General features: G+C 40.8%; 1 protein-coding gene and 1 long non-coding RNA gene across 3 annotated transcripts; one reads left to right on the forward strand and one right to left on the reverse strand.

Moving 5' to 3' along the window:
• The first annotated feature begins 2,144 nt into the window (after positions 1 to 2,144).
• On the forward strand, positions 2,145 to 8,068 carry LOC145072810 (Flavodoxin family protein). Of its 2 annotated transcripts, XM_079019281.1 has the most exons (12): positions 2,145 to 4,922; positions 5,065 to 5,142; positions 5,227 to 5,331; positions 5,411 to 5,502; positions 5,602 to 5,786; positions 5,875 to 5,972; positions 6,048 to 6,122; positions 6,235 to 6,345; positions 6,413 to 6,544; positions 6,801 to 6,920; positions 7,021 to 7,237; positions 7,326 to 8,068. In XM_079019281.1, exons 1-12 carry the CDS (start codon positions 4,785 to 4,787, stop codon positions 7,847 to 7,849), a joined length of 1,875 nt encoding a protein of 624 aa, XP_078875407.1. In that variant the 5' UTR covers positions 2,145 to 4,784; the 3' UTR covers positions 7,850 to 8,068. The 2 variants fall into 2 exon arrangements, with proteins under 2 accessions (XP_078875407.1, XP_078875408.1); XM_079019282.1 differs by lacking the exons at positions 2,145 to 4,922; positions 5,065 to 5,142; positions 5,227 to 5,331; ... (2 more) ...; positions 5,875 to 5,972; positions 6,048 to 6,122 and having other exon boundaries at positions 6,237 to 6,345; positions 6,424 to 6,544.
• An 808-nt stretch (positions 8,069 to 8,876) lies between these two features.
• LOC145072813 (uncharacterized) lies at positions 8,877 to 9,662 on the reverse strand. Its single transcript, XR_013691154.1, has 2 exons — positions 9,334 to 9,662; positions 8,877 to 9,239 (listed from the first exon to the last, which is right to left on the reverse strand). It is a non-coding gene; the product is annotated as an uncharacterized LOC145072813 (long non-coding RNA).
• Between the last annotated feature and the right edge of the window lie 14,123 nt (positions 9,663 to 23,785).

Genomic DNA, 23,785 nt, shown 5'->3' on the forward strand with positions numbered 1-23,785 from the left:
TTAAACCCTAGTTCTACCGCTGTGACGCTCAATCTCAAAGTTCAGGAGGAGTTCAGGAGGAGCCGGAGTAATTCCTCCGGATCTCAAAACCCTAATCGCAGAAGAAGATACTCTCGTTCCAAGAGGAGCTTCGATTCCGATTTGGACACTAGTTTGAAGAATGACGATGGTGATGATGATAAGACTGAAAACGATGAGGCACTGCACAATCACCACCACCGACACAAGGAGGAGGTTAGGGTTTCGTCTTCTTCTAGAATGCGACACCATAGGTCTTGCAGTAAAGAAAGAAGAACCAAATACCAATACCGTGAAGATGATTCACGTGTAGCGAAATGTATCTCCCGCGAGGACACACCTTCAGGTTTTCACCGACAACCCAAGCCAAGAGCAAATCGACAGAGGGGAGACTGATCCTTTGTGTCATAGAAGGAAATCATTAGCAGAGATTGACAACAACACCGGTAGAACTCCACAGTCCAGCAACCCAAAAATGGCTGTGATGGTTCCTCCAAGAACCCGAAGGTTATCTCGCGATCTAGACATGAATACAGAAACAATATCTGATCCTACTCCACCATCTTACGCTAGTTTGCTCTCTTCTTTGAAAGAAACCATGGACTATGATTGATGGTGGTGACAAGGTAGAACTAAGGTGAAGGGAACGAAAATGGAGGTAGGAGATACTTATTTTACTGTTGAACAATCGAAATAAAGGGGTTGCTGAAGGGAAGGGATGACGGTGGATTTGTGTGTTTTGATCGGAGTAAAGGCATGAAATCACTTACCTTGGCCGGTGTCACCTGATGGTGATGATGGTAGAAGGAGCAGATAACAACTTCGATTCTAATGGAGAAGGTGGTTCGATGTTTGAGAGAGAGAGAGAGATAGAGAGAGAGAGAGACCCTTTAATATTAAATAATTAGTTTTTTTAAATAAGACAAATCTTCATAAATGGTCCCTGTAACAGTGAAAAGACAGAAATACCCTTCAATTAACGGCCAAAAGCTAACGGAGTTAACAAAAATGACTATTTGTTAAAAGTTTTGAAACCACAGGGACCATCTGTGAGGTTTTTTGAACTTAGGGACTAAACTTGATATTTTTGAAAACCATAAGGGCCATTTTTGAAGTTTTGTCTGAGGGTAAATTACATATTTGGTTACCAAGCATAGCTGATTTTGTTATGAATTTATCCCACCATCCATAAACCTTTTTTCTATATATTCACGGATTTGGTTACCAACGCCACCACGTGGTGGCACGGACCACAGTTTGGTTTTGGTGGGTTGAGCGGGTTGGCTAGCTCAACCCCTGCACTCCTCTCTTTTCTCCACTTTTACCATATGCATTAAAGCTTGTACTAAAATGTGTGGTTTGAGAAAGATGAATTTCCATGTGTTGGGGGATGGGAGAGATGAAAGTGTGAGGAGAAAATGAGAAATAAGATGCTCTTTGGTTCGCAAAATGTTAATGAAAGAATTGGAATCGGAAAAAGAATCAGTTTCATATTTGGTTGATAGAAAATGAAATTTGAATCCAATTTCATATCGTTTGGTTCGTAGGAAATGAAATTGAAATCCATGTAAAATAACAGAATTGTTATTTTTTTTATCTGTTTTGTTTAATTTTATTTTGTTTTCTAACTTATATGTCAATATATTACGAAAGTCATGTTAATAAACATCATAACTTAAAGTCATTCCACTTCACATCCCAATAACGTTACCAAAAAGCAAAACAATCTTTCGATACATCCCAATCGAATCGAAGATACAAAAAGCTTACAAATCCAAAATGCTAATCAACATCCTGATAAATATTCCAATAAAACTTAAAAATCCAAAATACAAATTAACATCTAAAGCATTGTCAATCTCTTTCCATGGTTTTTAACTTCGACTCGATACTTGGCTTACCTAAGGAAGTGATTGTTTCAATGCTTGCTCAAGGTGTTGTAAATAACTTGATGTAAAACCATTACTGGTTTTAAATCCAACATTTGTCATATTCACCTACACTTCAACTAGTTTTGTTTCTTCATTATTTGTCCATGTCTTATAATTTCTAATTTGATTTGTCATACCTATAAACATAACAAAAAATCATACCTATAAACATAACAAAAACCAATAGATAAGTATCACAATTAATTTTAGAAATGGAACAATTTTTCCAACAAAAACATAAGCAAGTAACAATTTTTCCAACACAACGATAAACAAACAACAATTTTCCAACATAACTACGAGCGAGCAACATTACGCAACATTATGAGCACGGACATGTAGAAACATGACAACTTGTTTATCGATATCCATATTTCTACTTCATTTTAGGCCTCCAAATGTTTCAAGAATATGCCATAACTTTTTAAAACATGTTCTAGACATCCTAATTTGTGATATAGACATTGTGTCATTCTCATAAACTATTTCATGTGGTATTACCTATGGATCTACATTTGAATAAATACGATTAATATGTCGTTTATCTATATGGTTTTTGATCACTAACAAGATGACTACAACAATGTGTAAAACCATGTTCCTCCGTGTAGAACAGAGAAAATGAGGGCTGATTACGTCGTTTGATATGGAGAATAGATGCGATTTAAGCTTCATTGGAGGATCCATTGAAATGAGGATAAGGAGTCGGGTGTGGAACATAGGAGATGATGGTTGATTGTGTCATGAGATATGGAGAACAGATGTATCGGTTGCAACATAGAAACAAAGATAGGGTTATGTTGTGAAATATAACACAAGTAATAAGGTAAAATGCTAGTTTCTTTCATAGCATAGAATTAATTTCATCATCTTCCGGAAGGAAAGTGTTTTCCCCTATTTGATGGAAGGTTTTTTCATTTAGGATTTTAATTCCGTTATACAAAGTTGAACCAAACATCGAAATGTGGCGAAATTGGATACTATTTCCCCCAAATTCCATTGCATTCCAACCAACCAAACACATATTTAGGTTAGGAGGGATGGACTCCCTCCACCCTAAAGGATGCACATAGTCGTACGGGTAGGGGGCGGGTACGATCAGCTGGCCAAGCGGTACCGTATTTGTGTGGGTTGGACGGTTTGCCTAACTCGTTGCTCCCCCCCCCTCTTGTTGTGATAGATGCATAAAAAGTTGTACCAAAGTGTGTTGGTTGAGAGATATATATTTCCAAGTTTTTAGGGATGTGAATGTTGGAAGTAAGAAGAGAAAGAACTGTTGATGTGTGTTTATGTGGCATGTGGATTAAGAGGGGTAGTAAAGAACTAGAGCTACACTCCCTGACTCTTGAGCATTTATAAATGGATCCGACTACTTTATCTATTTATTCACCATATAATTTTTGATGACATATAAGCCTATCGGTATGGAGGAGACGCCTCTTAGTGTAAAGAGATGTCACATCAACAGTTCCGCTCCATCATGTCCTCGGAGGGGTGGTGCTCACTTACGTCACTCCATAAATTATTGCACCTTAATCTTGATAATCACAATCAATGCTCTAAAACCTTCATTTTTGTAAAATGCCGGTTCTTTATTTTTATAAAATCGAAACAACCGTCGAAGCTTAAAAATCTTGGATCACCCCATAAATTCTTGGATCTTAATCTTAATAGTTACAATGATTGCTCTTAACCCCCTCCCCCTCCCCCGGTCGTCTTGTCTTCCATGTCCGTTCTTCGTTTTTTAAATATTCGCTACAACCACCGAAGCTTAAAAATCTAGCCACCCTATAAAATTTTAAACCACAATCTTGATAATCATAGTGGATACTCTTAAACCCCATTGTCATCTTCCCATATATTTTCGTACTTTATTTCTGCAAAATCGAAGCACCCATCGAAGCTTAAAATTCTTGGACCTCTCCATAAATTCTTGGACCTCCATCTTGATAATCATAAGGGATTATCTTAAACCCATCTTAATCCCATTACCGTCGACTTCCCTTCCCCACCCGTTTGTCATTACTACATAATCAAAGCAACAATTGAAACTTGAAAACTTTGGACCATTTATGGAATTTGACCTACAAACCCACGAATTCAAATCTGACCCTTGAACCCCCAACCTATGAACCCATATAAATAAGTGGGTTGATGGGTCATATATGAGTTTATGTTCCAAATCCGCCAACACATGACCTTTATAATTAAATAAGTCGTGTTCGGGTTGGTATATTTTGACCCGCTAACCCACAAGGCGCCCAACACAATTTATAGGAAAACCGTCATCCTTCTACATCAGGCCGAATCAGAGGGGCCATAAAAACCTTTGAACAATTCGGCGTTTACACTCCCTCTGAACCCTTCTATTTACTTCGTTTTCCTTCACTGCACTCTCTTCTCTTTTCTCGTGACCGGAGTTTTCAACAGAGAAAAAGCCGTAGCAACTCCTGTTGCCGTCCTCTGCCTTCTCCGACCGGCGCCGTTCTCTTCGCATCTCCGACCAGAGTTTTTAGCAGAACAAAGAATCTTCCGATCTCTTTGTCACTAGCGCCGTCCTCCTCCGATCTTCGACCAACGCTGTCTTCAACCCTCTAAAGTAAATGAACAGAGCCTCCCGATCTATTTTCTTTCTCTAACAAGATTTTGGTGAACCAAACGCCTCCGGAAATTTTTTCTGGCAGACGAAATCCGCTAAAAACCTTGCTAATTTTTCCCTGGCCCGCGAAGCACACATTGAAAGAGCAATATCCGACGCCGTTTCCGGCGTGTGCTATACTGTTTCAATCTCAGCTTAAGACTACTATAATATAACAGTTCTGAATTCTTATAGCAATGGAGAAATCTCGATCACTGTTGATTCTATACGCCACTGAGACGGGCAACGCGTTAGATGCTGCCGAACGATTAGGCCGTGAAGCTGAAAAAAGAGGCTGCCCTATTCGTATATTATCCCTTGACGAATTTGACCCCGTAAGTGAACTTTATGAAATTATACGCCCCCTTGCTACACTTTCCGATGATTATTTGGTTCCTCTATTTTGTTTATTCAAACAATTTCATAATCAAATTTTTATGTGTTTCTGCTATGCATATTACTTGTTGCTTATTCCAGAGCTCCTTACCTTGTGAAGAATATGTAATTTTTGTGGTGTCCACAACTGGACAAGGGGACACCCCCAATTCCATGAAGGTTGGTTCTTTATCACTGCTTTAACTTTCAAACTTTTCATTTGTTATTCTATCTTCTTTCTAATTCTTGATTACCCAAATTTAGGCGTTTTGGACATTCCTTTTGCAAAGAAGTTTAAACAGGCAGTGGCTCGAAAAAACAAACTACACAGTATTTGGATTGGGAGACTCTGGTTATCAGAAATATAATGTAAGTTGAATTAGTTATCATGCATGTGATCTTTGTAGATTACATTTGTGAAAAGACTTAAATTGTCATGTAATTACAGTTTGTTGCAAAGAAGCTTGACAAAAGACTTGCAGATCTCGGGGGAACTACAATTCTTGAAAGAGGTTTGGGAGATGATCAACATCCTTCAGGGTATCTTTGTCATTTCCAGTATACAACTTTGTTGCATAATCTTTCTGTATTATATATAATAGGTAAACTAAAAAAAGTTGCTATGATTTTCTTATGCAGATATGAAGGGTCCTTAGATCCATGGATGTCATCTTTATGGGCCATGTTATATAATAAAAATCCAAAATTCTTCCCAAAAGGTTTAAATATTTCTGTGTCTGATATGAAGATGCTTGGTCAACCAAAAGTGGAAATCACATATCTTGACTCAAATGCAGTGCATTCACAACCTTCAGCACAAATTGGTAAATAGCCTGTTTATTTTCAAATTTCACTATTTTTCAATCTTCAAAGTTCAGATTTTATTTACTGTAACTGATTTTTTTGTTGCAGATTTGAAGTTACTTGAGAAGGATATAGTGAGGTGTCGGTCAATGTTGTCTGCAAAAAAGTCAAACGACAAGAGTAAACCTGATTGCTTCTTGAAACTGGTAGTGATGAAATTTCCTGGTATTTTTTATGTTCTTCTTTTGTTAATTTATAATTTGTACTGTTGTTTGATTTAGGTTAAAAATCAACCAATTACTAGAACAAGTTATGACAAAGATGTACGCCATTTGGAATTTGAGCCACTTTCATCTGTAAGTATTATCAAGCTTATATGTATTGGTTGTTTTTTTGGTTAATATTATATAACCGTTTACATGAAAAGAAACCCTCTTAATAAAATTGTTTCTAATTTGTTTTATTCAGACTATCGAGTATGAAGTTGGTGATGTTCTTGAGATTCTTCCTTCACAAAGCTCTGAAGCAATCGATGCATTCATGACTCGCTGTAATTTAAACCCTGAATCCTATATCATTGTGAGTAATGTTGCTTAAATAGTTGTAAAATCCATTTATAGCATATAATCTAGACATTAAATTCCAGGTTAAGTCTAGAAATAAAGAAGACTCTCTTGAAGATGGTGTTGGTGCCTCAAAAGATCCCATAAAACTAAAAACATTTGTCGAGTTGACTATGGATATTGCATCAGCTTCACCCAGACGTTACTTTTTTGAGGTGAAATATCTGATTAAATCTTTTGGTGTTATTATATGCTACTATTTCTACATTATTCCAACACATACTTGTAACAGATTGATGTATTTTAACTAATAACAAGTTCATTAGTTATAATCAAACAAGGGTGTATGTATGTCATATTGTCATATAATTATAGTAACCAACTATTTCATATGAAAACCTATTCCATTCCTACGCGCCAACAAACGTGAAAACGGAATGCAATGACTCATTCCATTCCAATATCGTGTAGGTCATGAGTTTTTTTGCGAGTGCTGAACATGAAAAAGAGAGGCTTGAATATTTCGCCTCACCAGAAGGAAGAGATGATCTCTACCAATACAATCAGAAAGAACGAAGGACTGTTTTAGAGGTATATATATTTTGAATTTTATTTTGCTAAAAAGAAAGTTTTTGCATTTATTTTATTTGGTGGTGAAGGAAGGAAGGGCAATATGGTCTTTTTGTTACAGGTACTCGAGGATTTCCCATCTGTGGATATGCCATTTGAGTGGTTGGTGCAGCTGACTCCTCCATTGAAAACACGAGCCTTTTCAATTTCTTCTTCTCCTCATGTTCACCCGAATCAAGTACACCTCACAGTCAGCATAGTTTCATGGACAACTCCTTTTAAGAGGAAACGCATCGGTTTATGCTCCAACTGGCTAGCTTCCCTTCATCTTCATCAAAGTATGGAATCAGCAATTCCATTCCATTCCTTTCTCGATTCCATCATACCAAACACCACCTTACTGTTTTTGCTCATTTTTTTTAACAGGAGTCTGCATACCAGCATGGTTTCACAAAGGCTCACTCCCCGCCCCACACCCCTCACTCCCCCTCATCCTTATTGGGCCCGGAACCGGTTGTGCACCTTTTCGCGGGTTCGTGGAGGAGCGGGCCTTAAACGCAAGTAATTCTGGACCGATTCTTTTCTTTTTTGGATGTCGAAACGAGGATAATGACTTCTTATATAAAGATTTTTGGGTTTCCCATTCGCAAAATGGAGGGGTACTTTCGGAAGAAAAAGGCGGAGGGTTTTATGTTGCTTTTTCAAGAGACCAACCGCAAAAAGTGTATGTACAACATAAGATGCGTGAACAAAGTGGGAAAGTGTGGGAGCTTTTGAGTAAAGGGGCGGCGGTTTATGTTGCGGGGTCTTCGAGTAATATGCCGGCGGATGTTTTGGCGGCTTTTGAGGAGATTGTGGAGAGAGAAAGTGGGGTGGAGAGAGAAGCGGCGGTTAAGTGGTTGAGGATGTTGGAGAGAGGTGGAAAGTACCATGTTGAAGCATGGGCTTAGTGTGTGCCTGATACACAGTATTGTATTGTACTATTGTACTGTATGTATCAGGCACACTATGTGCCTCCTCGTACAAGGAATGGTTGGTTGGGAAGTAGAGCTATTTATGGTTCAAAATTTAAAATTTTGTAGGAGTTAGGTCGATTTTAAAGGAAAGTAAAGTTTGCACTTTTATTTTGTTATTATATTTCATTCGTGGGTAGAAGCTTAATTTTTTTATTTTAATTTGTTTCATCTAAGTTATCCAGCTTTTATAATTTGTAAATAGCATGTCACTATCTATACATACAAAAAATTGTTTCATTAATGTAATTAGGTATTCAGGTGACCTCTTTATCAGTGAATATCTTGACATGATATCTACAATCTACATGACAATGTATTTGACACTTCATCTTCTTCTTCACCCATCTCATTATCCAAGACCTGGTTTCGTTTCAGATCATATACAATACTACAATAGAACAAATTAACTTGTTCTTTATAAACTTTTATATGGCTCTTCCGCGACCACACTGAAAATTTGTGTTTGAACCCTCACATATATCCAAAATATGAAAATATTGCTAGCGTTTTGATAATTTGATCTCTACTTGTATATTGTGTGGTGGGTTTATGTGGGCTAGCTGTTCAGATGATACAATTTGCTATTTTCTTATAAACTTTTATATCAAATCATTGCAAGTAAATTTTATTGGTTGAATGTCTTATTATTGGCTATTTTGTACTCACTGCTTCTCTACATGCCCTCTAAAAGATGACTAGGTGAACGTTTCAATTGATGAGTAGTTTCTAGACCAACGACAAAAGATTTGTTAAAACATATACTCGATATATATGAATATTGTTGAAGCTTAAATAGTAAAAGCAAAGGCCAAGTTAATATTTGCCTTCTCATGCGCTATTTCTCTTCTATATATGTTTTCATCGACTGTATCATAACGAACTGAAATAAATTAATTATCCAACGTTATGAAAAAAAAACATAAAAAAACGAAACTAATGGTTAGATAAAATACATGTGGTGTGCAAACGTTCTCGCAAGAAGTGGGTCTTAATCATCTATTCAAGTACTTACAATATTGTTAGTCTTCTAAATGATATTTCTAATTTCCATCATGTTTTTTGTAGCCAGCCATAAGAAGGTGAGAATCAGTAAGATATCTCCTTCCTACACTACACATCAATATGCAAAAAGCTGCAATTCTAAACCAAAAAAAAAATTCTATATATGATACATGGATGAAAAATATGAAAAGACGTCAATGAAATCTCCAAGGAATGCATTGGATATTAGAACAAGATCCATTCCATTTGCTTGTGCATTCGTTCTTAGGAAGATCACAACATTTACATATCATCCCAAGTGTATCGAAACTACTTAGATATCCTGCAAAAGTGACCAAAACAACTTTTATTTAGCATAAGTAATTTTATATAGAAACAATTAGAAACACAGATTCTGGGTTGTCGTTGGTGCTTACTTTGCTGAGGGATGATGGATAGTGGTCTTGCTTCTGTCATCAGAGGATGAGACTGGAATCTATAACTGGTAATCAAAAGGAACATGAAGAGGAGGGAAGCAGGCTTGATCATCTTTTCTTTTAATTAATACAACGATGCTGGCATATATTATTGGTTTTTGGGTTTGTATATAAACACCAAACGGTTGATGATGGAAAAGTATGTCTGTCACTCGAGTTGACTATACACAAGGCCGACTTAGTCGTCGATAAATTATTAAAGTAACGATTGAAAGGGATTTAAATGAATATTAAAACATGAGAATCTAGAAGGGTTTGCTGGTTTGGTGTTGATGTGTATTTAAAGCCTATGTGCTTCTAGATATGATTACGAAGGCATATGCTTCGTACGTTTCTTGTCTTTTGCTCTGGGTTTCCATGGAAGTTTCCTAGCATTGGTGCCGCAGTTTTTATGTGCCAAATGGGCTTCTAGCCCAGTAGTATAGATTTGTTGTCCCAAAAAAATTGCCACCTAACATTTGATGGAGTAAATTACAGTTTTGGTTCATGTTCTTTACATACATCCATCTGCATTATTAGTCAAGCTTTTCGATTTTTACATGACTCGTCCTTATGATTTAATTTTCTTGAAACTTTGGTTCTTTGGGCTAACTTGGTAAGATATAAGCTGTTAAGTTGGAGTAAAATGACTGATGTACCCCTGGTTCGGATTTTCATTTATCTTGTCACTTTCTAAATTACAGGGATCAATTTTATAAATGAACAAAAATTAGAAATAAAACTCTAACACTCGGTTACAACTCCCATCCATGATACGTTTGTATCTAAACAATCACAACCGCCTATCTCCACCATCATCAAAAACCTCCACCGGCGCATCGCCATCTCTTTGTTGCTACTATAACTTCGGTTTTGAAATAGGCCGTAGCTATAAAAAAAATTCCCCACATTACATGGATCAAATTTATAAATGAACAAATATTAGAATTAAAGCTGTAACACCCGATTGAAACTCCCATCGTTTGTATATGATTGATCATAACTAGCTGTCACATTCCCTATTTTTTCACGGCTAGAAAAGACCGGTTTTTGCTTATTTTAAAATTAGAGTTTTAATTTACAAATGCGGGATTTGTCCCATAAAATATTCCCGAATAAATGTTTTTCATTGATTTATTAAAAACTTGGGATGTCATAACTGATACATGAAACATAAGTATAAACGAAGACTTACAATATCTTAATATAGTCTTAAGTTCCTCAAATCTCTCAGGCATCATCATTATTGTTTCCTATGATACAAAGACACTTAGTGGGTTTGTAACAGCCTGAAATCTCAGGTATTGTTTAATTATGTTTTTGGGGTGAGTTAAGAGGGGACTCGGCGAGTTGGAGCCTAGACTCGCCGAGTAGGATCACAGACTTGGTCGCGGGTCCGCGACTGGACTCGGCGAGTCGACGCTGTTCAGCAGAAACCCTAACCGTTCGGTTTTGGATCGTATATAATGCTCTTATATGCCGTCATTGTCCGTCTTTAGTCGATTGAGAGGAACCCTAAACGGCTGTGGGCATCTAGAGCAAGATTGGAGGATATTAGGGCTTGAAGAAATTGTTGGGCAAGGAGGAGAAGGGTTTTGGCTAAAGGAACAGCAAGGGATTCGAGTTCTGTGGTTTGGAGACACAGAGAGGGCATATTCCAGGTAATATTTCGGATTCCTTTATGTTATTTTGATGTGTATACGAATCTAGGGTTTATGAAACCCAATTAGTGATAAGATGGGTTATTATGTTATTACCCAGACGTTTATACCCCAGTAATAAGGTGTTTAGAAGTCCAGAAAGTCCCATGATTGTATATCTCGGGACCATACGTAATTCAGGAAGCAGTTGATCGTCTGCATGGCATGGACTCGCCGAGTTGTTCTTCAGACTCGGCGAGTAGCTTGAAGATTTACTGGGACTCGCCGAGTTGTTCTTCAGACTCGGCGAGTGGAGTCGGGGTGGCCCCGCGGTTCTTCCAGGAGTAACTCGTCGGGTTGAGGAGGATACTCGACGAGTAGATAAGGGATCTCAGAAAGTTGGAGGACGTCTAGACTCGCCGAGTCCGGTCGAGTTGACCGTTGACCGTTGACCAGAGTTGACCTAAGTCTGACTTTTTAGGGATAGTCACACTTAGAAGATATAAGTATTAATGAGATATGTGATGTTATAGGGAGGTTGTAGCTCGTCGGTTGTGCACGAGTCATTTCGGGATTTGCTAGCGTTCAGCCTTTACGAGGTGAGTCTTCTCACTATACTGTACCCGGAAGGGTTTGACTGTGTGACCGGAAGGTCGGATATGATATATGATATGTATGCTATATGTGGTAAGTTATTTGTTATATGTGCTATGTATGTTATGGGCCGGAAGGCGATTATATTATGGGCCGGAAGGCAATATGTTATGGGCCGGAAGGCGATATGTTGTGTGATGGACCGGAAGGTCGGCGTGGGTAGGACCGGAAGGTTTACCCAGCAGGGACGGAAGTCCCCTGAGACACATGGACCGGAAGGTCGGGCCTGGAAAGGCGTATGTGCGTAAGTTGTATATTGGGGAACTCACTAAGCATTTATGCTTACAGTTGTTGTACATGTATTTCAGGTACTAGCGAGGACCGTGGGAAGGCGCCGGCGTGATCGATACACACTGAAGACTGCTTTTATGATCTTGGGATTTTGACTATTAGTATTTGGCGGAATACTCAAACTATTTATGCCTTGTTATGAATGGAAATAAATATATTTTTAAAAAGAAAAATTTGTTTGAAAATTTGCGTTGTTACAATTGGTATCAGAGCCTTGGTTTGAGGGATTCGGGTGCACCTTCGGGGGTAACTGAACTCAAACCGAGGATTTGAGGAAACTTTTTAAATAAAGGCATAAACTTTTGTAAATGGTTTTGTGGTAAGCAAGAAAGAGGCAGTGTGTACGATCAGTCAGCGCCCGAACGGTAAAGATCCCCAAAATACCTTACAATATTATATGATATGAATTGTTATGCATGCTAGAAGACTAGGTATTCATGATAGGACTAGAGTGGCCTGATTTGTGATGCCTTAGTCTAGGGAAGTTTGCCTATATGAGATGCTTTGCTAGTATGCGGGTAGATAGTGCATATCAGAAGTAGAGTACTCACTATCCGGAGTTTGGGGAGGAAGACTTGGGATGAACACTGATGCGGTGTGGTCGGTAGTATTGGGCCCGTACTACCGAGGACACCGGGTCAGTGGGAGACTCAAGTAAGAATCCCTGGATATCGGGGACTGAGTAGGGTTGCGTATCGAGTACGATTATACTCGGAGGAGTCTCTGATAGTTTTATGTTGTATTTCAGAGACATCATGGTTAGACCACGCCACGGAGCGAGTACGAGCGGTGTGAGTGACGAGGATATTCGTCAGATGATTCACGAGGAGGTGGCGGCCGCGATCCGGGCTGAGATCCCGGAGATGTTTGGGTCTATTAAGACCACCCTGATGGAGACATTCGATGAGCGGTACGCCGCGTTGACTGAGGCTGCAACCGCTGCAGCTACCGCAGCTGTGGTCGCTGCTAGGCCACAGGGAGGTGACTCTTTGCTGTTCCGAGAGTTCAGCAACACGAAGCCACCGGAGTTTGATGGGACGCAGGATCCGATTGCTGCGATGAGGTGGATCGCGGACATAGAGGGGTGCTTCTACACGTGTTCATGCCCGGAGCACCTGAGGGTACAGTTCGCTTTGAACGAGCTCCGCCTGGGAGCGAAGGACTGGTGGAAGTTCGTGACGGCGAACTTCACTTTGGCAGAGACTACAGCGGTGACATGGGAGGGGTTTACTGCCATGTTCAGGGATGAGTACGTTCCCCCGGTGGAGAGGGAACGATTGGTGCAGGAGTTCTTAACCCTCAAGCAGGGTACTGATTCTGTTGCGGTGATTACGCGGAAGTTTCATGAGAGGGCGATGTTCTGCCCCGAGCTGGTGTCCACTGATTAGGCTAGGATGAGCCGGTACTTGGGAGTGTTGAGGAGGGATATCCGGGAGTTTGTGTCGAACTCCACCTACCATACTTTTGCTGAGCTTCAGGCGAATGCCAGGAAGCGCGAGATCGAGTTGGAGACCCAGGCCAGGGAGGAGGCCGAGTCTCAGCGGGTGGACCGGCGACCGACTCAGTTCCAGCCGGCAGCCAAGCGGACCAAGTCCGCCGATGCGAGGACGGGAGGTTCGAAGAGCCGCACTTGCGGAAAGTGCGGCAAGGGTCATGAGGGGGCGTGTCGATCTGGTGCTTGCTACAAGTGTGGCAAGGAGGGGCACATTGCTAGGGAGTGTCCCAAGGGATTTACGGTTTGCTTTCATTGCAACCAGACTGGCCATAGGAAGGCCGAGTGCCCTCAGCTTCTTCAGGGATCTGCACCTGCTGCCGGAGCTACTGCGACTCGACCGGTGAAGGCCGAGGCCCCGAGGGCTCGGGGGAGAGCTTTTCAGCTGACTGCGGAGGAGGTCCGCGCTGCGCCCGATGCTGTGGCAGGTATGTTGTAATTCATGTAATTATTTTAATGTCGAGATGTTATGCTTATGTTATTATATGCGTAGGTACTTTTCTTGTGAACTCTGTGCCTGCCTTAGTGTTATTTGACTCGGGTGCGAGTAGGTCCTTTGTGTCCTTAGCTTTCAGTCAGCATATCAGCGTTAGTCGTGAGTCGTTGAGTCGACCTTTGAGAGTTTCTATAGCTGACGAGAAAGTGATTTGTGCCACGGAGGTTCTTCGGGGATGTGTACTAGAGATTTTCGGGGTTGAATTCCCGATTGACCTGATCCCTATTGCGATGAGTGATGTCTGTGTTATCGTAGGCATGGACTGGTTGAGCCAATTCGGCGCTGTCATCGACTGTGAGCGTCAGCTGGTAACCATACGAGACCATAGTGGGGGAGTCCTTTCGGTGTACGGCGAGGGTACCCGTTCGGGATCAGCTTTTTGTTCGGCCGCTAGGGCAAGGCAGTGTCTACAGCAGGGCTGTAAGGGTTTTGTGGCGTATGTGATGGATACGCGGGAGGTTCCCGAGAGACCGAAATCAGTTGAGGAGGTCCCTGTGGTGCGTGAGTTTCCAGATGTTTTCCCCGAGGAGCTGCCGGGAGTACCTCCTGTGAGACAAGTAGAGTTTGGTATCGATCTGGTTCCGGGGGCCGCGCCTATTGCTAAAGTGCCTTATCGTCTTGCACCTCCAGAGATGCAAGAGTTGTCCTCGCAGCTCCAGGAGCTGTTGGGGAAGGGATTCATTCGGCCGAGCAGTTCGCCGTGGGGAGCACCTATTCTGTTCGTCAAGAAGAAGGATGGTTCACACCGGATGTGTATTGATTACCGGGAGTTGAACAAGTTGACGGTCAAGAACCGTTACCCGTTGCCGAGGATCGATGACTTATTCGATCAGTTGCAGGGGGCAACTTGGTTTTCCAAAATCGATCTGAGGTCAGGGTACCATCAGGTGAGAGTGCGGGAGGAGGATGTCCAGAAGACGGCGTTTAGGACGCGATATGGGCATTATGAGTTTGTGGTGATGCCTTTCGGACTCACCAATGCCCCGGCGGTGTTCATGGATCTCATGAACAGGGTATGCAGACCGATGTTGGATCGGTCAGTGATTGTATTCATCGACGACATTCTGGTGTATTCTAGATCTAGAGAGCAGCATGAGGAGCATTTGAGGGAGGTCCTGGAGGTATTGAGGTCGGAGAAGCTTTATGCAAAGTTCTCCAAATGTGACTTCTAGCTGCGAGAGGTCCAATTTCTAGGACATGTTGTCAATCAGAAAGGGATATTGGTCGATCTGGCCAAGGTTGAGGCGGTAATGAGTTGGGAGGTGCCGAAGTCACCTTCTGAGATCAGGAGCTTCCTGGGGTTGGCAGGGTATTATCGGAGATTCATCAAGGATTTCTCCAAGATCGCAGTGCCACTCACCAGATTGACCCGGAAGGGTGTTGCATTCTCATGGGGGCCCGAGCAGCAGACCTCCTTTGAGACACTTCGCCAGAGGTTGTGCGAAGCCCCGGTATTAGCTCTTCCAGAAGGGATGGAAGATTTTGTGGTATATTGCGACGCATCGATTTCGGGATTGGGTGCAGTGTTGATGCAGAGGGGTCATGTGATAGCTTATGCGTCGAGGCAGCTGAAGCCTCATGAGGCGAGATACCCTACGCATGATTTAGAGTTGGGAGCAGTAGTGTTCGCTCTCAAGATTTGGCGTCACTACCTGTATGGGGTTCGATGTACGATATATACGGACCATAAAAGCTTGAAGTATTTGATGGATCAGCCCAACCTAAATATGCGTCAGAGGAGGTGGTTGGATGTGGTCAAGGATTACGATTGTGAGATCCTGTACCACCCAGGCAAGGCTAATGTGGTAGCCGACGCGTTGAGCCGCAGGGCGGAGAGCACTCCATTGCGAGATGTATGCTTGAGACTGACTGTGATGACTCCAGTATTGGATGCTATTCGTGGGTCGCAGGCCGAAGCTGTGCGACCAGAAATGCAGAAGAAAGAGCGGGTCGTGGGATTAATTTCAGAGTTCGTTAAGGATGGGCGAGGGCTTATGACGTTTCAGGGTCGGATTTGGGTACCGTTTGTGGGCGGTACGCGTATCACTTTGATGGAAGAGGCTCATAGATCGAAATTCTCGATCCATCCCGGTGCTACGAAGATGTATTTGGACCTGAGGAAAGAGTATTGGTGGCCCTGTATGAAGAGGGACGTTGCATGGTTCGTCGAGCGGTGCTTGACCTGCCGTAGGGTTAAGGCTGAGCACCAGAGACCGCATGGCAAGTTACAGCCATTGGAGATCCCCGAGTGGAAGTGGGAGCAGATCACTATGGATTTCATCACCAAATTGCCGAGGACTGCCAGGGGAGTTGATGCAATTTGGGTGATTGTGGATAGGTTGACGAAGAGTGCACACTTCCTTGCCATCAGCGAGAGTTCTTCCGCGGAGAAGTTGGCAGAGATATATGTGAGAGAAGTGGTATCTCGGCATGGGGTGCCGATCTCGATTGTGTCAGACCGTGATGTGCGCTTCACTTCCGGGTTTTGGAAGAAATTCCATGAGGAGCTGGGTACTAAATTGCATTTTAGTACCGCATACCATCCCCAGACAGACGGTCAGAGCGAACGGACGATTCAGACGCTGGAGGACATGCTCCGAGCGTGTGTGTTAGACTTCGGGGGTAGTTGGGATGCGTATTTACCATTGGCAGAGTTTTCCTACAACAACAGCCATCATTCGAGCATTGGTATGCCACCTTTTGAGCTGTTGTATGGTAGGAGGTGTCGGACCCCCATTTGCTGGGGAGAGGTGGGAGAGAGAGTGATGGGCAGCACGGAGATCGTGCTCCAGACGACAGAACAGATTCAGCAAGCGAGACAAAGGTTATTGACTGCCCAGAGCCGACAGAAGAGTTATGCAGACAGGCGCCGATCCGAGCTTGAATTCCAGGTCGGCGACTTCGTTCTCCTGAAGGTCTCTCCTTGGAAAGGAGTGATTCGATTCAGGAAGAGGGGCAAATTGGGGCCCCGGTATATTGGGCCATTTCGTGTGATTGCAAGGATAGGTCGGGTAGCCTATCGGTTGGAGTTGCCAGCGGAATTGGGTCAGATCCACGACACTTTTCATGTGTCGCAGTTGAGGAAGTGCATAGCCGATGAGTCGGCAGTGGTTCCATTGGAGGATATTCAGGTGGATGCGAGCCTGAATTACGCGGAGAGACCAGTGGCTATCAGAGATCGAAAGATCAAGGTTCTGAGGAACAAGGAGGTACCTCTGGTGTTGGTTCAATGGCAACACCGTAAGGGATCGGAAATGACTTGGGAACCGGAACGCGAGATGCGGGAGCAGCATCCGGAACTATTTGCAGAGTGAGACTTCGAGGGCGAAGTCTAATCCAAGTGGGGGAGAGTTGTAACAGCCCGAAATCTCAGGTATTGTTTAATTATGTTTTTGGGGTGAGTTAAGAGGGGACTCGGCGAGTTGGAGCCTAGACTCGCCGAGTAGGATCACAGACTTGGTCGCGGGTCCGCGACTGGACTCGACGAGTCCAGATATGGACTCGGCGAGTCGACGCTGTTCAGCAGAAACCCTAACCGTTCGGTTTTGGATCGTATATAATGCTCTTATATGTCGTCATTGTCCGTCTTTAGTCGATTGAGAGGAACCCTAGACGGCTGTGGGCATCTAGAGCAAGATTGGAGGATATTAGGGCTTGAAGAAATTGTTGGGCAAGGAGGAGAAGGGTTTTGGCTAAAGGAACAGCAAGGGATTCGAGTTCTGTGGTTTGGAGACACAGAGAGGGCATATTCCAGGTAATATTTCGGATTCCTTTATGTTATTTTGATGTGTATACGAATCTAGGGTTTATGAAACCCAATTAGTGATTAGATGGGTTATTATGTTATTACCCAGACGTTTATACCCCAGTAATAAGGTGTTTAGAAGTCCAGAAAGTCCCATGATTGTATATCTCGGGACCATACGTAATTCAGGAAGCAGTTGATCGTCTGCATGGCATGGACTCGCCGAGTTGTTCTTCAGACTCGGCGAGTGGAGTCGGGGTGGCCCCCGCGGTTCTTCCAGGAGTAACTCGTCGGGTTGAGGAGGATACTCGACGAGTAGATAAGGGATCTCAGAAAGTTGGAGGACGTCTAGACTCGCCGAGTCGCCATGGTACTCGCCGAGTCCGGTCGAGTTGACCGTTGACCGTTGACCAGAGTTGACCTAAGTCTGACTTTTTAGGGATAGTCACACTTAGAAGATATAAGTATTAATGAGATATGTGATGTTATAGGGAGGTTGTAGCTCGTCGGTTGTGCACGAGTCATTTCGGGATTTGCTAGCGTTCAGCCTTTACGAGGTGAGTCTTCTCACTATACTGTACCCGGAAGGGTTTGACTGTGTGACCGGAAGGTCGGATATGATATATGATATGTATGCTATATGTGGTAAGTTATTTGTTATATGTGCTATGTATGTTATGGGCCGGAAGGCGATTATATTATGGGCCGGAAGGCAATATGTTATGGGCCGGAAGGCGATATGTTGTGTGATGGACCGGAAGGTCGGCGTGGGTAGGACCGGAAGGTTTACCCAGCAGGGACGGAAGTCCCCTGAGACACATGGACCGGAAGGTCGGGCCTGGAAAGGCGTATGTGCGTAAGTTGTATATTGGGGAACTCACTAAGCATTTATGCTTACAGTTGTTGTACATGTATTTCAGGTACTAGCGAGGACCGTGGGAAGGCGCCGGCGTGATCGATACACACTGAAGACTGCTTTTATGATCTTGGGATTTTGACTATTAGTATTTGGCGGAATACTCAAACTATTTATGCCTTGTTATAAATGGAAATAAATATATTTTTAAAAAGAAAAATTTGTTTGAAAATTTGCGTTGTTACAGGGTTAGGTTGGAAAACTTGGTGAAATACATAGGGTTTTCAACCCACAATATTATAATTTTTAATAATTATAACTATCAACATTCGATTAACCTAATTACCCCATTTCTGATCACTCTCACTTACTAATTCTATTATGATGATCTTGAGGGATATTTCCTAAATGATCTTTATCAACGGACAACTATAATTCTTAGGTGATTAGGCACGAAGATATGATAATACTCGTGACAACACGACATTACATTAATACTTTTTGTGTGATCATGACAGGCACGAAAATATAAAGTACTTGGATTTAGCACGGTAGTACAAAAGTACTTGAGATAGACACGACTTATTATCTCACACGACTGTCTTATCGCAACCACTATTTCACACAACCCTATCACAATCTCTCATTTATTATTTTGCACAGCCCCTTACTATCCAATCATATTATTAAGTATGTTAAACATACTAATAATCAAGTAGTAATCATATTTGTACAACTACATTAAACACAACAAAGATAGCACACATAGCAGTTGAGCATTATATATATATATATATATATATATATATATATATATATATATATATATATATATATATATATATATATATATGCGCGTAAGCTTGAAAGTAACTATGCATTTACTTGTTAAAGTGATGACTTCAAAATTCGGGCAGAGCTTTGCTTCTAGCAACCGACATTTCCTTTGATGCGACCTAGTATCATTATCACTAAGTCTTAGTCTAATATTCTACGTGACTAGAGAGAATCTAGACCTATCAATTATTCTAATGAATATTGATAGTTCTATCAATTAAGGATAAGCCGAGCAGGACAGTCGGGAGGCAGGACCATTTCAACATATAGTCTTTCTGATATCCAACAACCAAGCCGACTTGACCATTCTAAACACCTCTCCCGTAAGTAAATCAATCAATATATGACTTAGAATCTCATATAAATCATAATTATAGGTTCATAACAACGAATATGATTATAATTATAAACTACATGAGGGCAGAGTAAGTGTAGCTCATTTACAGATTATAGATGAGAACCAGGGTCCAAGTGGGCACAACTCCTACTCAAAGGCTACTACTCGAACGCGTACTCCGGGGTTTATAATTATAAACTACGTGAGGGCAGAATAAGTGTAGCTCATTTACAGATTATGGATGAGAACCAGGGTCCAAGTGGGCAGAACTCTGACTCAGGATCTCCTACTCGAAGGCTACTATTCGAACGCGTACTCTGGCTAAAAAATAAACAATAATTATTTTGACCCTTTCAAAATAACTCTTCAAATTTTTTTTGCCCTGGTAAAAGAATTTGAATTATTTTGCCCTCTCTTAAAAAAATCTAGTTCAGCCCTTGTATTGATGTCTTTGTGTACATAAAATACATCATTTAAAATATGTCTCACATTACAAGAAATGTTGGCATTACCGGCGACGCTTTTAGCGGCGACGCAGAGCAATAGCGGCGACATGTAATTGACGTGTTACACGTCGCCGCTAAAGGCGTCGCCGCTAATGCTCAAAATCGGCGATCCGTGTCAAATTATCCCTATCCGTCCGATTTGATTTCAATCCAACGGTTGTAGAGGAAAGCGAAAACGCGCTGACTTTTCCCTCCAAAGGTGTCGCCGCGATTGCCCTGATGTCGCCGCTATTACCCTTCTGTCGCCGCTATTGCTTGTCACCGCTAATACCCATTACAAATTACCCTTTCCAGTTTCCTTTTCGGTGACATTTTTTCCTCTGCTTGTATCCTTTCCTTCTCTCATTTCTGTTGCAGCTTCTCGGTTTGATCACTTCGACTAAGTGGAGGACGAAGGTAAATTACCGGTGCTAGCCCCTTCTGCCACCACAAGACCGCCATAGCTTCCCTCAAAACCTCGAAAACCGGCGATCCTTGAGCTCAATACCGAAATTGCCCACATTCAAGGTCAAATTTCTCCAATTTTCTATTATTTTCGTGTTTTGTTGCTATGTTTATGATAAATTGTTAGTAATTTTGAGATTAAAAGTGTTTGTGCAATTTGTTGGATTGTATGCATTTTATATTGTTTATAGCTTCCTTCTTCCTAAGTCCACTCCATCCATCCCCTTTTAATCTCTTGATTTGTTGGCCCTTTTAATCTCTTGATTTGTTGGTAGATGATAAACACAAGGCCATTAATTTGTATTTTTTTTCTTGCTTCCCATTTGGGATGAACGATGATGAGGATACAGGAGGTATCAAACCTCCTGATTTAACCAAACTCCATTACAAAATATATATGATCAAACCTCAACTTCTTATTTGTACGATTTTGGTCCCTTGCTCTAAAAAATAATTAAAAATCTAGTCGTAATATGTGTAAATTGAATCCAAAGTTTTAATGTAAAATTTCAGAAAGTTATTTATATTTTTTATAATATTGATTTATTTTAGATTAAGTAAGCCTTAGATTAATTAATTTTTAGAAATTATTAATTTCTTACCATTTTGTTACTGACTTAAATGATATTTTTTATAAAGGTTATATTTGTATAATGAATTAGTTCATGAAAAAATTGAACAAAAAGTAGGATGCAATATTAATGGAAAAAAAAGTATGATGTTATATTGTGTATGTATTTGTATGCAATTTGGAAACTACAATGTTATGGGCTATATATGGAAAAAAAAACTATATGTAATATGTGTAAATTCTATTCATATTGTAATTTTGCAGGCTATATATGGGGTTTAGTTGGGCGATATTCTTCTACGTGATGGCGGATGTTATGGGCTTAGGACATGGAGGTGATGGAGTCGGGGATCCACCACCTCCCGGAGGCTTTGTTCGTGGTCAACACGAACAAGATGGTAAGTCTTATTATGATATATTTGTTAGATATTTTTATCCATTTATTATAAGTTATCATGACTAATATTTTTAATTATATTTTTCAGCTGAGCTCCCTAAGAAAAAAAGAGGCCTAGCAAAAAACATTCAATTATCAAAGATAATACGGGCAAACAAGGGAAAACCTGTAGATTTGGATTTCGATAGGGAGCTGACATATTCCCTTGTCGGGAACCATGGTAATTGGTTTACCCGTGAGATTGGGAAGTATATATGGATGAACATCCCTTTGAACGTATCTGGTTGGGAGAATGTTTCCCCCGCTTTAAGGAATGCCACAGTGGTTCATTTAAAAGTAACTTGGACAATATTTTAAATTTCGTTCTAATTGGTATTTAACTAACTAACTTTTTTGTATTTGTAGAATAAGTTTGATTTAGATAAGGTTAACTTGGATCCCGAGCGTGCTCAGTTGTTGCAGAGCATTGACGCGACCTTGCAAAGAATTTATAGAGGACGAAAAAATAAAGCGCATACTTATTTTCAGAATGTCGGGGGGCTTACAGATATCCCAAGGGCATTAGCCAACCCCCTCGATGGTATGTCACGTGAAAATTGGGCGCAAGCAGTCGAGCATTTTCAAACTCCTGAATTTCTAAAGCGTTCGGCGTCAAACAAAGGAGTCCGTGCACAACAACAAGTTGTAAACAGAGGGGGATCGTGCTCATATAGCAATGCCTGTTTCAAAGAAGTAAGCAATGATATATTTAACTGTTTATTTAAATTATAATTAATCTAATTTTTAATGTTAAATAGGACATCGCTCGAATCGAAGCATTTCGTAAGGCCAATACTGATCGCCAAGGGGTGTTTAGTAGTCCTGCAGTCGAGCAACAATACGTAAGTGGTTAATTTGTATTTTCATATAAGTGCTTATATCGTCAAAGGGTAGTTAGTAATCTTAATTTTATTATATTTATTTCTTTTTTGAAAATACAGAATGCTTTACTCTTTGAGATCAGTCAACAAACTCAAGCTTCCTCTGAAGCCAGCGGTCTAACACCAAAGGATACACAAAATTGTTTTGAAAAAATATTGGGTGTTCGACGTGGCCATATCAGAGGCATCGGGCGTAAACCTTCTACGGTTTTGTCGATGTACGATCAGGAACAACCAATGACACAACCACCACCACAATCACAGGTGACAAGATTATTTAATTTTGGTAATTGTTTAAAATGTTGATAATTGTTGGTTTAGTAATAGTTTCAAAATTTGGTAATTGTTAGTTATAGTACAATGTTATAATGTTTTATACCCAATATGTGGAATGTATATTTTGTATATAGAATGTTATAATGCTAGTTTACTTATAAGACTATGTTGTTTTATTTGTAGTTGGAAATGCTTCAAACAATGTTAAAAGATCCGACATGTAGTGCTGCACTTGAAGATTGGTTTCGTTCGTTGCCACAACGAAATGAAACCGGAGGAAACGAGGAGAGCGATGATGACGAGTAGATAGTTGTAGGATTTTTTTTATGTTTTATTTGTGCAAGTATTTTAGACTAGTATTTTCGATATTTTGTTCTATGTTAAATCAGACGAGTATTTTAAACGGATATTGTATTAATATTTTGGAATGGAATGATGTCGGATTAGATTAATTAATATCATACCAGTTTTTTTTTTTTTTTTTTAATTTTAAAGTGAAATATATATATATATATATATATATATATATATATATATATATATATATATATATATATATATATATATATATATATATATATATATATAAGAAAAACACCAATACCGGCGACACCTTTAGTGGCGACAATAGCTTATTACCGGCGACACGTCTTTAGCGGCGACGTGTGCTTATTAGCGGCGACAGGTTTTAGCGACGACAGACACGCATTAGCGGCGACAGTTTGATTAATAGCGACAAAACATCAGCGTCGACTTTTTAGCGGCGACACGTCGCCGCTAATACTATTCGCGGCGACAAGTCGCTCTTTTAACGACGACGTTTGTCGCCGGTAATGCTCTACTTTCTTGTAGTGTCATATTGTTCCACCATTTTGGATAAAAAAAATAATTGAAAGTTTGTCTAGTTATTCCAATCCTAGTATAGTGATGACAAACTTGTCATATTCTGTG

Source organism: Lactuca serriola, chromosome 9 (assembly GCF_051521515.1).
Source record: "Lactuca serriola cultivar US96UC23 chromosome 9, Lser_US96UC23_V15, whole genome shotgun sequence".
Classification (NCBI taxonomy): Eukaryota; Viridiplantae; Streptophyta; class Magnoliopsida; order Asterales; family Asteraceae; genus Lactuca; species Lactuca serriola.